At 41.8% G+C, this 16216-nt stretch overlaps 1 protein-coding gene across 7 annotated transcripts in view; it reads left to right on the top strand.

Annotated features, from left to right (window-relative positions):
- Positions 1-16216, top strand: part of ITPR2 (inositol 1,4,5-trisphosphate receptor type 2) — a 301374-nt gene that overhangs the window by 200711 nt on the left and 84447 nt on the right. For 4 of the 7 annotated variants that reach the window (XM_056517614.1, XM_056517613.1, XM_056517620.1 and 1 more), the window contains exons 38-39: positions 10994-11101; positions 15764-15866. In XM_056517614.1, the coding sequence (XP_056373589.1) occupies positions 10994-11101; positions 15764-15866 (211 nt within the window). The remainder of the gene's footprint in view (positions 1-10993; positions 11102-15763; positions 15867-16216) is intronic. The other 3 variants (XM_056517619.1, XM_056517618.1, XM_056517616.1) reach the window with 2 other exon arrangements.

The following is a 16216-nucleotide window of genomic DNA, read 5'->3' as shown; positions in this document are numbered from 1 at the left end:
ATGCTGGGAGTTGTAGTTTTGCAACTGGTTGGGGAACACTGCGTTAGACTACAGAAAGACTTGATGTACAGGAGCCTGGGAAAGCTGGGTAAGGTAGCCCTGATACCGATCAGCAAAAACGTTTGGTGGCATTGGGGGGAGATTCATCAAAACCTGTGCAGAGGAAAAGTTGCCCAGTTGCCCATAGCAACCAATCAGATCGCTACTTTCATTTTTAACAAGACCTCTGCAAAATGAAAGAAGCGATCTGATTGGTTGCTATGGGCAACTGGGCAACTATTCCTCTGCACAGGTTTTGATGAATCTCCCCTCAATGCCACCAAATGTGCTCCCGCTGATCGGTATGACTTACCCAGCTTTCCCAGGCTCCTGTACATCAAGTCTCGCTGTAGTCTGACGCAATGTTCCCCAACCTGTTGCAAGACTACAACTCCCAGCATGCCAAAGTTGTAGTTTCTGCACCACTGGTTGGGAAACACTGGTCTAGGGATTAGTTTGTTTTTCTAAACAACTACAACTACCAGCATGCCCTGTCATTATGTCTTGCTTTCTGGTTGCTACCGTACACAGCTTTCCCGGTCCCCTGAAGAGCAAGTCTGGCTATAGTTGAACACAGGGTTTCCCAACTAGGGTGCCTGTTGAAAACTACAACGCCCAGCATGTCCGGACAGCCGTTGGCTGTCCGGGCATGCTGGGAGTTGTAGTTTTGCAACAGGTTAAAGGCATCCTGCTTGGGTAACACTGGTCTAGGGAGTTGTTTTCTAAACAGCTTGCCCTGTCATGACATCTTCCTTAGTGGTCGCTACAGTCACCAGCTTTCCCAGGCTCCAGAAAAGCAAGTCTGGCTATAGTCTAACATAGTGTTTCCCAACCAGGGTGCCTGTTGAGAAACTACAACTCCCAGCATGCCCAGACAGCCTTTGGGTCTTCGGGCATGCTGGGATTTGTAGTTTTGCAAATACATGACAAACTCAGCTCTGCTGCATCAATAATTACTCTTTATGGACAGTGTTTCCAAACCAGGGTGCCTACAGCTGTTGCAAAACCACAACTCCCAACATACCCGGAAAGGCTTTGGCTTTTCAGGCATGCTGGGGGTTGCAGTTTTGCAACAGCTGGAGGCACCCTAGTTTGGAACACTGGTCTAGGGAGTTATTTTGTAAACACTGATAATTGCACACAACCAGCGTGTCTGTCATTACATCTTACTTTGTGGTTTCTACCGTACCCAGCTTTCCCAGGCTCCTGAAGAGCGAGTCTTATGCACTTTTTCCAATCCAGTGTGCATATTGCAAAATTACATCTACCAGCGTGCCCTATAACTTCATCTCTCTTTGTGGTTGCTACCGTACCCATCTTTTCCAGGCTCCTGAACAGCTAATCTAATGCAGTTTCTGCCAACCAGGGTGCATATTGCAAAACTACAAATAGCAGCGTGCTCTTTAATTTCATCTTCCCTTGTGGTTGCTACCGTACCCAGCTTTCCCAGGTTCCTGAAGAACAATTCTGGTTAACAATTAGTCTAACACAGTGTTACCCAACCAGGGTGCCTTTTGCACAACTACAACAACCAGCGTGCCCTGTCAGTACATCTGCCTTTGTGGTTTATAATGTACCCAGCTTTCCCAGGCTCCTGAAGAGCAGGTATGTTTTAGTCTTGGGCAGTATTTCTTAACCGTGGTGCCTCTAGACTGTTGTAAAACTACAACTCCCAGCATATTGCGAGTTGTAGTTTTGCAGCAGCTGGAGGCACCCTTGTTGGGAAACACTGGTCTAAGGAGTCATTTTCGAAACAACCACAACTACCAGCATGCCCTTATAACTGCACACACAACCTGTATGGCTAACATTACATTGTCCCTTGTGGTTGCTACTGTACCCAGCTTTCCCAAGCAACTGAAGAGCAAGTCTGTTTATAGTCTAACGCAGTGTTTCCCAGCCAGATGCCTGTTGCTACACTACAACTCCCAGCATGCCCGGACAGCCAAACGCTCAAGGCACTCTGGTTGGGAAACACTGGTCTAGGAAGTTGTTTTTTAACCAGTAGCCTTCCAGCTGCTGCAGCACTACAACTCCCAGTGTGCCTCGATAACTGCAGGCTGGTTGCAGTCTTACCCAGCTTTCCCAGGCACCCCAATTGCAAGTCTGCCTGTAGTCAAGGGCAGTGGGGCTCTTCAGTTTTTACACAACTACAACTCCCAGCAAACCCTGGTTGCTTCAGTCAATACAGTTTCTGCAGATTTTGTTACCTTACCCAGCTTTTCCATACTCCTCAAAAGCAGGTTTGACTATAGTCTAGGGCAGTGATGTCCAAACTGCAGCCCTCCAGATGTTTCAAAACTACAACACCAAAGATGCCCGGAAAGCCAACGGGTGTCCCGGCATGCTTGGAGTTGTAGTTTTGCAACATCTGGAGGGCCACAGTTTGGACCCCTCTGGTCTAGGGCAGTGTGACTCTCCAGTTTTTTATTTCTTTTTTTCAAACTACAACTCTCAGCATGGCCTCATAGCACGGGCAACTAATATGGCTATTCAACACATCTTCCTTAGTGATTGTGATTTTACCCAACTTTCCTAGGCTCCTGAATGTAGTCTTAGAAAGGGGTTCCCAACCTTAAAGGAGTACTCCAATGGAAAACATTTTCTTTTAAATCAACTGGTACCAGAAAGTGAAACAGATTTGTAAATTACTTCTATTAAAAAAATCTTAATCCTTCCAGTACTTATCAGCTGCTGTATGCTCCAGAGGAAGTTCTTTTATTTCTGAATTTCCTTTCTGTCTGACCACAGTGCTCTCTGCTGACACCTCTGTCCATGTCAGGAACTGTCCAGAGCAGGATTAGTTTTCTCTGGGGATTTGCTCCTATTCTGGACAGTTCCTGACATGGACAGAGGTGTCAGCAGAGAGCACTGTGGTCAGACAGAACGGAGATTTAAAAAGAGAAGAATTTACTCTGTAGTATACAGCAGCTTATAAGTACTGGAAGGATTAAGATTTTTTAATAGAAGTAATTTACAAATCTGTTCAACTTTCTGGCATCCCATTGACTTATGCGCTTATTATTACCAGATTCCGATGGAAGCATTCCGATGGCGCAAGGCGGAATCAGCGCAATTTTCCTCTCAGATTCCGCCTTGCTGTTCTGTAGTGTGAACGAGCCCCTAATAATACAGCTGTGTTATTATTACCATAGGATGTAAAGGACTGAGCAGAGAACCAGTGAGGACATTGTGCACTGAATAGCCTCGGGCCTGGTGGTCACCGGGGGGTTAATCCATCTGCTTGTGCTGGGTGTATAGACCTTGTGATTAAGGGTCCGGGGTGGAGAGACCTTACACTGTGTATCTGGGCCGGGATGTCGTACAGGCCGGGACATGTTCCTGCAGCCGCTTTATTCACAGACGCGGAGAAGAAAAAGGCTCCTTTCTTGGCAGATTTGGCAGCCGACTTGATGTTACCAGCAGGAGTCCTGAGTCCACAAGTGACCTGTTAACACGTCCCATGTCCTGTCTGCACCGTGACCATCCCCCGGGGACCTGACGGGGAGTAAACAGGCGGCGGGGATCTGTATGAGGGGGAAAACTCTCCTGGATCAGCAGGAAACATTTTCCCTTAAAGGCACCGCACACCTACGAAATAAGAAGACTACTATATGCTGCCCCCTATATACAAGAATACAACTACTATAATACTACCCCCTATATACAAGAATATAACTACTATAATACTGCTCCTATATACAAGAATATAACTACTATAATACCGCCTCCTATATACAAGAATATATCTACTATAATACTGCTCCTATATACAAAAATATAACTACTATAATACTGCTCCTATATACAAGAATATATCTACTATAATACTGCTCCTATATACAAGAATATAACTACTATAATACTGCTCCTATATACAAGAATATATCTACTATAATACTGCTCCTATATACAAGAACATAACTACTATAATACTGCTCCTATATACAAGAATATAACTACTATAATACTGCTCCTATGTACAAGAATATATCTACTATAATACTGCTCCTATATACAAGAATATAACTACTATAATACTGCTCCTATATACAAGAATATAACTACTATAATACTGCTCCTATATACAAGAATATATCTACTATAATACTGCCCCCTATATATAAGAATATAACTACTATAATACTGCTCCTATATACAAGAATATAACTACTATAATACTGCTCCTATATACCAGAATATAACTACTATAATACTGCTCCTATACACAAGAATATAACTACTATAATACTGCTCCTATGTAAAAGAATATAACTACTATAATATTGCTCCTATATACAAGAATATAACTACTATAATACTGCTCCTATATATAAGAATATAACTACTATAATACTGCTCCTATATACAAGAATATATCTACTATAATACTGCCCCTATATTCAAGAATATAACTACTATAATACTGCTCCTATATACAAGAATATAACTACTATAATACTGCTCCTATATACAAGAATATAACTACTATAATACTGCTCCTATATACAAGAATATAACTACTATAATGTGGAGGGGAGATAGAGAGATAGGACTGCACCGCGGTCACCCACAATATCCGGGAGTGTGTACACTGTGACAGGGGATGCCGGAGGTATGGAGCGGGGTGGTGCAAAAAAGCAGGAGAAAACAATGTCCAAAATAGCAAATTGAGAAAAAGGTTGCTTCTGCACTCACCCTTCTTGCGCTGCTTCACTTTGTCAATGAGTTAGTCCATGTACGGCCGGCCGTACATGGACTAACTCATTGACACAGTGAAGCAGCGCAAGAAGGGTGAGTGCAGAAGCAACCTTTTTCTCAATTTGCTATAACTACTATAATACTGTCTCCTATATACGAGAATATAACTACTATAATACTGCTCCTATATACAAGAATATAACTACTATAATACTGCTCCTATATACAAGAATATAACTACTATAATACTGCTCCTATATACCAGAATATAACTACTATAATACTGCTCCTATATACAAGAATATAACTACTATAATACTGCTCCTATATACAAGAATATAACTACTATAATACTGCTCCTATATATAAGAATATAACTACTATAATACTGCTCCTATATACAAGAATATAACTACTATAATACTGCTCCTATATACAAGAATATAACTACTATAATACTGCCTCCTATATACAAGAATATAACTACTGTAATACTGCCTCCTATATACAAGAATATAACTACTATAATACTGCTCCTATATACAAGAATATAACTACTATAATACTGCTCCTATATAAAAGAATATAACTACTATAATACTGCTCCTATATACAAGAATATAATTACTATAATACTGCCTCCTATATACAAGAATACAACTACTATAATACCGCTCCTATATACAAGAATAGAACTACTATAATACTGCTCCTATATACAAGAATATAACTACTATAATACTGTTCCTATGTACAAGAATATAACTACTATAATACTGCCTCCTATATCCAAGAATATAACTACTATAATACTGCTCTTATATACAAGAATATAACTACTATAATACTGCTCCTATATATAAGAATATAACTACTATAATACTGCTCCTATATACAAGAATATATCTACTATAATACTGCTCGTATATACAAGAATATAACTACTATAATACTGCTCCTATATACAAGAATATAACTACTGTAATACTGCCTCCTATATACAAGAATATAACTGCTATAATACTGCTCCTATATATAAGAATATAACTACTATAATACTGCTCCTATATACAAGAATATATCTACTATAATACTGCTCCTATATACAAGAATATAACTACTATAATACTGCCTCCTATATACAAGAATATAACTACTATAATACCGCTCATATATACAAGAATAGAACTACTATAATACTGCTCCCATATACAAGAATATAACTACTATAATACTGCCCCCTATATACAAGAATATAACTACTATAATACTGCTCCTATATACAAGAATATAACTACTATAATACTGCTCCTATATACAAGAATATAACTACTATAATACTGCTCCTATATACAAGAATATAACTACTATAATACTGCTCCTATATACAAGAATATAACTACTATAATACTGCTCCTATATACAAGAATATAACTACTATAATACTGCTCCTATATACAAGAATAGAACTACTATAATACTGCTCCTATATAGCTGTCTTGCAGTACTATATTTTGGGGACTATTTTTTATATTTATCATCTTTCTCGCTCTCCCCTCACTTGGGATTCTTTTATTCCTGCCATCGCCTCTGGTCATATTAAACTCCACAATACAATGTATAAGTTGTTTTTTTTTGCACAGTCTGGAATCGTCTCCGCTCTTCATTCTTAAATATCAGGCCCGCTGAGGTATTACCGCCTCGCCGCTCCCGGCCATAAATCCAGCAGTCAGGCTTTTTTGTGCCACTGCTTGGACAGGAACATTTCTCAAAGTCAGCAGCGCAGTCGGCCAAGCTCTCCATCTTCCCGCTGCCGTTGGGAGTAAATTGTGCTTCTTTTCTATCCTAAATCACCGCTTCCCTCCTCCCTGTGACTCCTCCCTGTGCCAGCTCGCGAGGCAGCCCTGCCAGGACCGGCGCATTCGCTGCCAAATCCAAGATAAATCTCTTCATTATTGGCATCTGCTTTGCCCTGTTCCTTCCCGGGCCCCCCCCCTTGCCCGCTCCTTGTATCTGTGCGCTGCCTGACAGTTTTAGGCACGTTGTTGGATCACCGCCGCGCTCCCCTGCACGCCACGTCCAGGTGTTATTGTACTTGAGAGGAACGCGTTGGCAGGCGGTGTTGGTAAATGTTTTCGGAGAGGAATTTGCGAGCAGATGCTCCGGAGATGTCTTTGACTCAGGCAATGATAGTCATCATCTTGTCGGATTTCTGCCGGATCTTTAGGAAAGGTTTTATGTAAACAGTACAAAGGAAACGCCGGAACGTTCACATTTACTTAAAGGGGTACTCCCGTGGAAAACTTTTTTTTTTTAATCAATTGGTGCCAGAAAGTTAAACAGATTTGTAAATTACTTCTATTAAAAAATCTTAATCCTTCCTGTACTTATTAGCTGCTGAATACTACAGCGGAAATTCTTTTCTTTTTGAAACACAGAGCTCTCTGCTGACATCACGAGCACAGTGCTCTCTGCTGACACCTCTGTCCATTTTTAGGAACTGTGCAGGGTAAACAGTTCATAAAATGGACAGAGATGTCAGCAGAGAGCACTGTGCTCGTGATTAGAAATTAGCGAACTTACAGTAAATTCGATTCGTCACGAACTTCTCGGCTCGGCAGTTGATGACTTTTCCTGCATAAATTAGTTCAGCTTTCAGGTGCTCCGATGGGCTGAAAAAGGTGGATACAGTCCTAGGAGACTCTTTCCTAGGAATGTTTCCACCTTTTCCAGCCCACCGGAGCACCGGAAAGCTGAACTAATTTATGCAGGATAAGTCATCAACTGCCGAGCCGAGAAGTTCGTGACAAATCAAATTTACTGTAAGTTCGCTCATCTCTACTCGTGATGTCAGCAGACAGTTCTGTGTTTCAAAAAGTTCAGGAAAGATTAAGATTTTTTGATAGAAGTAATTTACAAATCTGTTTAACTTTCTGGCACCAGTTGATTTAAAAAAAAATTTTTTTCACCGGAGTACCCCTTTAAGATTTCAATTCCTTGTCATTTATCACCAGGGGTCAAGTTCTGGGTAAAAAAAGTGCAGGAACTCACCCAAGATTTCCACTCAAGGGTCGGTCCTGCAGAACTACTGCTAATGGGAACGGTGTTCCTTCTGTGAAAAAAGTGCAGGAACTCAGTTCCCACGCGTTCCTGCAGAACTACTGCTAATGGGAACGGTGTTCCTTCTGTGAAAAAAGTGCTGGAACTCAGTTCCCACGCTGTGAACGGTCGGACGGTCCCGGCTACAGTGGTCCCTCAAGTTACAATATTAATTGGTTCCAGGACGACCATTGTATGTTGAAACCATTGTATTTTGAAACCATTGTATGTTGAGACCATAACTCTATGGAAACCTGGTAATTGGTTCTGAAGCCCCCAAACTGTCATCCAAAAATAGGAAAAAGTGAGGATTAAAGATTAATAAGTAGTTAAAGGGGTATTCCAGGAAAAAACTTTTTATATATATATATATATATATATATATATATATATCTCAACTGGCTCCAGAAAGTTAAACAGATTTGTAAATTACTTCTATTAAAAAATCTTAATACTTTCAGTACTCATGAGCTGCTGAAGTTGAGTTGTTCTTTTCTGTCTAAGTGCTCTCTGATGACACGTGTCTCTGGAACCGCCCAGTTGTGAAGCAAATCCCCATAGAAAATACCTTCTACTCTGTGCAGTTCCCGAGACAAGCAGAGATGTCAGCAGAGAGCACTGTTGCCAGAGAGAAAACAACAACTCAACTTCAGCAGCTGATAATTATTGAAAGGATTAACATTTTTTTAATAAAAGTAATTTACAAATCTGTTTAGCTTTCTGGAGCCAGTTGATATATAAAAAAAAAAAGTTTTTTCCTAGAATGACCCTTTAATATAGATAAAGCAAGTCCTTACATATAAAAGTAGGAAAGATCTGCTGGGAGCTGTAAATCACTGTCTATTTCAGGGTTTCTCAACCAGGGTGCCTCCAGCTGTTGCAAAACTACAACTCCCAGCATGCCCGGACAGCTAAAGGCTGTCTGGGCATGCTGGGAGTTGTAGTTTTGCAACAGCTGGAGGCACCCTTGTTGGGAAACACTGGTCTATGTAGAGGAAAGAACACGCAATGTCCTAAAAAAAAGTAAAATGGTGCCGCCCTAACCTGATGTCCAAAGATTAAGCTAACTGTGGCACAGGTAAAGAGTACAGGACATGTAATACCTCCCTGTACTGTAGGGGGCGCTACCAGACACCAGTCAGTGCATACACTTCAATAATACAGGTAAAGAGTACAGGACATGTAATACCTCCCTGTACTGTACGGGGCGCTACCATACACAAGTCAGTGCATACACTTCAGTAATACAGGTAAGAGTATATAACATGTAATACCTCCCTGTACTGTAGGGGGCGCTACCAGACACCAGTCAGTGCATACACTTCAGTAATACAGGTAAGAGTACAGAACATGTAATACCTCCCTGTACTGTAGGGGGCGCTACCATACACAAGTCAGTGCATACACTTCAGTAATACAGGTAAGAGTATATAACATGTAATACCTCCCTGTACTGTAGGGGGCGCTACCAGACACCAGTCAGTGCATGCACTTCAGTAATACAGGTAAAGAGTACAGAACATGTAATACCTCCCTGTACTGTAGGGGGCGCTACAAGAAACACCAGTCAGTGCATACACTTCAGTAATACAGGTAAAGAGTACAGAACATGTAATATATCCCTGTACTGTAGGGGGCGCTACAAGACACCAGTCAGTGCATACACTTCAGTAATACAGGTAAAGAGTACAGAACATGTAATATATCCCTGTACTGTAGGGGGCGCTACCAGACACCAGTCAGTGCATACACTTCAGTAATACAGGTAAAGAGTACAGAACATGTAATATATCCCTGTACTGTAGGGGGCGCCACCAGACACCGGTCAGTGCATACACTTCAGTAATACAGGTAAAGAGAAGTACAGAATATGTAATACCTCCCTGTACTGTAGGGGGCGCTGCCAGACACCAGTCAGCGCATACACTTCAGTAATACAGGTAAAGAGTACAGGACATGAAATACCTCCCTGTACTGTAGGGGGCGCTACCAGACACCAGTCAGTGCATGCACTTCAGTAATACAGGTAAAGAGTACAGAACATGTAATACCTCCCTGTACTGTAGGGGGTGCTACCAGACACCAGTCAGTGCATGCACTTCAGTAATACAGGGGTTTTACCAGTGAATGTCCATTCTGATTGGTTGGTTTTTCCAGCCATTCCATAGCATTGTATGTTGAGTCTGGTTTCAAGTTACAATGGTTCAGAAAAGACCATTGTATGTTGAAACTATTGTATGTTGAGGCCATTGTAAGTTGAGGGATCACTGTATTACTTCTACTATGGGGCCCTGCTCTGTATATATATATTTATATATATGTATGTATACATACACCCGTTAAGTATAATAGACCTTATATAATCTATTCACTTTTTTTGCTCTATTAAAGTCAGTGTCCATCTTGATCACTATTGAGTCCCGATGACCACATGTAATTCCGCATCTCCCCTGTAGTGGCCACTGCTGAGCATCCAATTGAAGCTTCTCCAGCAGGATCAGAGATCAGATCAGCTGATCACCGCGGCCTCTCTTCATAAAGGGGCGTCCGTGATGAGACAACAATTAATTAGAACAATAACGATGATTTGTTTTCTCGCCCTTTAATCCCCCCCTCCCCGTCATGTGACTTATATTAGGGAGGACGCCCCCTCCTCTTGATCCTTCTCACAGCTGATTACAGGGGCGCAGAGGTTTACAAGTTACAAAAAATAAAAAAGTATAAAAAATCGTTCCCCGCTGAGTAGCAGTAGCCGCTTCATTTCGCCCTCTTGAATACGTATTCGCGGCGCCGTAATTAGAAAGCCGAGCACTTGTGTCTGATTGTACTACAAAGCCACCTTAATGTCAGCGCCGAAAAGATTCATCAGGTTCCCTTGTGATTGGCGCCGGTGAGCGAGGGCGGCTGATTGCGGGAGGGAACACAAATGGCTTCCTGTTTGGGTTTTTCTCTTTTTTTGTGGGCGCCAGCGAAGAGTTAACCAGCGCAATTTTTTTTATTTTATTTTTTTCCGCCCTCTCTAAATCACCGCAAGACAATCCGGAAAGATGACATTAAGTGCCGGGTTTTATCTATATTGAATAATGTTTCCCAGAAAAATGAAGCGCTTGTTTTAGTAAATTGTAAATTCAGAGAGTTTTTTTTTTTTTCACAGCAGCCGACGCTTTACAGCACCGCCTGTGATGAAGCACTTTGGGCACCATCGGAAAAAGCCATAGATTGCCATCTTTCTTCCGAACGTCATGTGATCGACGGAAAAAATGTAATGCTTCCTGAAGAGGCTGGAGATGAAAAGATCATCAATTAACCTCTTACATCCCTCTGTCCTAAACTAAACATCCGAGTGTAGAGCCCAAAATATTTACCTGATACCATAACTATTCTTATATGCCCAGAACTGTACTCACTATTCTGCTGGTGAGGTCACTGTGTACATACATTACATTACTTATCCTGTACTGATCCTGAGTTATATCCTGTATTATACTCCAGAGCTGCACTCACTATTCTGCTGGTGAGGCCACTGTGTACATACATTACATTACTTATCCTGTACTGATCCTGAATTATATCCTGTATTATACTCCAGAGCTGTACTCACTATTCTGCTGGTGAGGTCACTGTGTACATACATTACATTACTTATCCTGTACTGATCCTGAGTTATATCCTGTATTATACTCCAGAGCTGTACTCACTATTCTGCTGGTGAGGTCACTGTGTACATACATTACATTACTTATCCTGTACTGATCCTGAGTTAGATCCTGTATTATACTCCAGAGCTGCACTCACTATTCTGCTGGTGGGGTCACTGTGTACATATATTACATTACTTACCCTGTACTGATCCTGAGTTATATCCTGTATTATACTCCAGAGCTGTACTCACTATTCTGCTGGTGAGGTCACTGTGTACATACATTACATTACTTATCCTGTACTGATCCTGAGTTAGATACTGTATTATACTCCAGAGCTGCACTCACTATTCTGCTGGTGGGGTCACTGTGTACATATATTACATTACTTACCCTGTACTGATCCTGAGTTATATCCTGTATTATACTCCAGAGCTGTACTCACTATTCTGCTGGTGAGGTCACTGTGTACATACATTACATTACTTATCCTGTACTGATCCTGAGTTATATCCTGTATTATACTCCAGAGCTGTACTCACTATTCTGCTGGTGGGGTCACTGTGTACATACATTACATTACTTATCCTGTACTGATCCTGAGTTATATCCTGTATTATACTCCAGAGCTGCACTCACTATTCTTCTGGTGAGGTCACTGTGTACATACATTACATTACTTATCCTGTACTGATCCTGAGTTATATCCTGTATTATACTCCAGAGCTGCACTTACTATTCTGCTGGTGAGGTCACTGTGTACATACATTACATTACTTATCCTGTACTGATCCTGAGTTATATCCTGTATTATACTCCAGAGCTGCACTCACTATTCTGCTGGTGAGATCACTGTGTATATACATTACTTATCCTGTACTGATCCTGAGTTATATCCTGTATTATACTCCAGCACTCATTCTTCTGCTGTAAGCTCCTCCTACTTTCAGGAGTTATGACTTTTTCACTTCACGGTGATGGTCAATGTGAAGTAACTTTTATAAGACGTTTAGGATTTTGTACTTATTTCGGCTCTTCGCTCTGTACTTATTTCGACTCTTCGCTCTACTTATTTCGGCTCTTCGCTCTGTACTTATTTCGGCTCTTCACTCTTTACTTATTTCGGCTCTTCGCTCTGTACTTATTTCGGCTCTTCGCTCTGTACTAATTTCGGCTCTTCGCTCTTTACTTTTTTCGGCTCTTCGCTCTGTACTTATTTCGGCTCTTCGCTCTGTACTTATTTCGACTCTTCGCTCTACTTATTTCGGCTCAATGCTCTGTACTTATTTCGGCTCTTCGCTCTGTACTTATTTCGGCTCTTCACTCTTTACTTATTTCGGCTCTTCACTCTTTACTTATTTCGGCTCTTCGCTCTGTACTTATTTCGGCTCTTTGCTCTTTACTTATTTCGGCTCTTCGCTCTGTACTTATTTCGGCTCTTCACTCTTTACTTATTTCGGCTCTTCTCTCTTTACTTATTTCGGCTCTTCGCTCTGTACTTATTTCGGCTCTTCGCTCTTTACTTATTTCGGCTCTTTGCTCTGTACTTATTTCGGCTCTTCGCTCTGTACTTATTTCGGCTCTTCGCTCTTTACTTATTTCGGCTCTTCGCTCTGTACTTATTTTGGCTCTTCGCTCTGTACTTATTTCGGCTCTTCGCTCTGTACTTATTTCGGTTCTTCGCTCTGTTCTTATTTCGGCTCTTCGCTCTGTGACTTCTTCGGATGACGCACGGTCGATGTTCTTATCTTCTGTGACTGAAGTTGCCGTTTCGTTCTTTCTTCCCGTTGCCTCGTGCCCTTGTGTTTCTCCCCGCGCGCAGTACGGCTGCTGGAGGGTGTGTTTTGTACTGAGACAGAATATTCCGTCATGTTTACAATGTCTGACTCCTACACCTAAACTCGTGTGCTGTTTCCATGGAAACCGTGTGTCCTACATGCTGAACGCTGTTGAGTCAACCCACACAGGTCAGGCGAGACGCACGCCCTGCAACTGATTTCATTTATTATGCTTTAGAGGCCAGACCTTGGGAAGAGCAGACAAATTGCACTCGTTCTCCTGTCTCCGCACTCGGCATCTTTGTCAGAGACGTCTCGTGGCCACAATATAACACAAAGCCAAGTCACATATTCCGAGCGCGCTCTGGCGGAATCTTTCATGGGTAATTGTCTGGGCTTGTGTCTCTGTCGTGATCCGTCTCTAAATAAAGCACTCGAAACTTTGTATGTGTCTAGTCTGAAGTTCTAGGCTCACGGGGCCATCGGGAATTAAAGGGCCACTAACCCTAATACATGTGGTAGATAACAGAGAACTATAGGTCGCATCCAACTGTACAGAAAATGGAGACAGAATAGAGCGGGAGTGTACAGTTACAACTGCACATTCATCTCTATCCCCTCCCTGCACTCATCTCAATCATAGAGAGAACTGTGTGGCCATACACTTACAGCTGCACAGTCCTCTCTGTCCCTTCCCTGTACTCATATCTATGATATATTTACAGCTGAATGGTCCTCTTTATCGCTTCTTTACACTCATCTCAATCGTAGAGAGAACTATGTGGCCATACACCTCCAGCTGCACAGTACTCTCCACCTCCTCCCTGCACTTATCTCTGATACTGTTACAGCTGCACTGTACTCTCTATCCCCTACTTGCACTCATCTCTATGTACTTAATCAATTATAAAGAGAACTGTATGGCCATACAGTTACAGCTGCACAGGCCTCTCTATTCCCTCCCTGCACTCCTCACTATGATCATAAAGAATACTGTATGGCCATACAGTTCCAGCTATACAGTCCTCTCTGCCCCCTCCCTGCACTCATCTCAGTCATAGAGAGGACTGTCTCACTGTACAGCTGTAGATGCACAGTCCTGTCTATCCCTTATCTCTATGATACAGTTACAGCTGAACATTTCACTGTATCCCTTCCCTGCACTTATCTCTATGATACAGTTGCAGCTGCACAGTGCTCTCCATTTCCTTTCTGCACTCATCTGTTTTATACAGTTACAGCTGCACATTTCTCTCCTTTCCCTCTCTGCACTCATATCCATGCCCTCCCTGCACTTATCTCTTTGATAGAGTTACAGCTGCACAGTTCTCTCTATCCCTCAGTCATAGATAGGACTGTGGGACTGTACAGTTATAGATGCACAGTCCTCTTTATGCCTTCTCTTCACTCATCTCTACAATACAGCTTACAGCTGCACAGTTCTCTCTGCCCCCTCCTTACATTCATATTTATGATCATATAGGGATGTGTGTGGTCATACAGTTACAGCTGCACAGTCCTCTTTATCCCTTTCCTGCACCCATCTCTATGATCATAGAGAGAACTGTATGGCCCTACAATTACAGCTGCACAGTCCTCTCCATTCCCTCCCTGCACTCATTTCAATGATACAGTTACAGCTGCACAGTTCTCTCCATTCCTTTCCTGTACTCATTTCAGTCATAGAGAGGACTGTGTGACTGTACCGTTTCCTCTCCCTGCATCCATCTATATGATACAGTTACAGCTGCACAGTTCTCTCTGCCCCCTCCTTACATTCATATTTATGATCATATAGAGAAGTGTGTGGTCATACAGTTAAAGCTGCACAGTCCTCTTTATCCCCTTCCTGCACCCATCTGTATGATCATAGAGAGAACTGTATGGCCCTACAATTACAGCTGCACAGTCCTCTCTGTTCCCTCCCTGCACTCATTTCAATTATACAGTTATAGCTGCACAGTCCTCTCCACTCCCTCCCTTCACTCATTTCAATGATACAGTTACAGATGCACAGTCCTCTCCACTCCCTCCCTGCACTCATTTCAATGATACAGTTACAGCTGCACAGTCCTCTCCACTCCCTCCCTGCACGCATTTCAATGATACAGTTACAGCTGCACAGTCCTCTGTATCCCCCTCTGCACTCCTTTCTATGATAATAGGGAGAACGTGTGACCATATGATTACAGCTGCACAGTCCTCTGTATCCCTCTCTGCACTCCTTTCTATGATCATAGGGAGAACGTGTGACCATATGATTACAGCTGCACAGTCCTCTGTATCCCTCCCTGCACTCCTCTCTATGTGTGGTCATAGTCACTACTGTTAGTGCTGCACACAGACAGTCATAGTAAGGTATATAGCACTTTTTGATTACTGGAGTTCAGAGCTTTCTTGTGGAGCTGCAGGAGACAACCGGTTGATGATAGTAACAATGTTGTCTGTTGGTGCTAATTTTTAGTGTATTAATAAAGTTGTATTTGTTTCCTTTTTGTTGTACAGGGGATAACATTACGGAAAATTCTGCTGAATCGCTACTTTAAGGGTGAACCTGGAACCCCCATGAATGGGCCTGTAGGATTCAGTAAATCTGCACAGTCTGGAGGTACTGTCTTCTGTTCCATATATACATATATATATATATATATATATATATATATATATATATATATATATATATACATACAGTGGTACTATATCAAGTACAACATTTTTAGTCGTCCAAAATATCTTTACATTCACCCTCTAAAGACATTGGCGCTTTAAAGCTGATGATGTCCGGTGGGTGACAATCACGGACAGAAGACTTTATTCTTTTCCTCCTAAATGACTTAGTTGTCACTAGAAAAGTACATTGCAAAATTGTCCTTCAAAATCGATTTTGTGCGTTGTATAAAGTGTTGCTCCGCGTGTGATTGACTTTGTCCGTATAGTCAGCGGATATATCTTTATCAG

Source organism: Hyla sarda, chromosome 4 (assembly GCF_029499605.1).
Source record: "Hyla sarda isolate aHylSar1 chromosome 4, aHylSar1.hap1, whole genome shotgun sequence".
NCBI classification, from domain to species: domain Eukaryota; kingdom Metazoa; phylum Chordata; class Amphibia; order Anura; family Hylidae; genus Hyla; species Hyla sarda.
The sequence above is the reverse complement of the archived record's forward strand: the minus strand, read 5'-3'. Positions and strand labels throughout refer to the sequence as shown.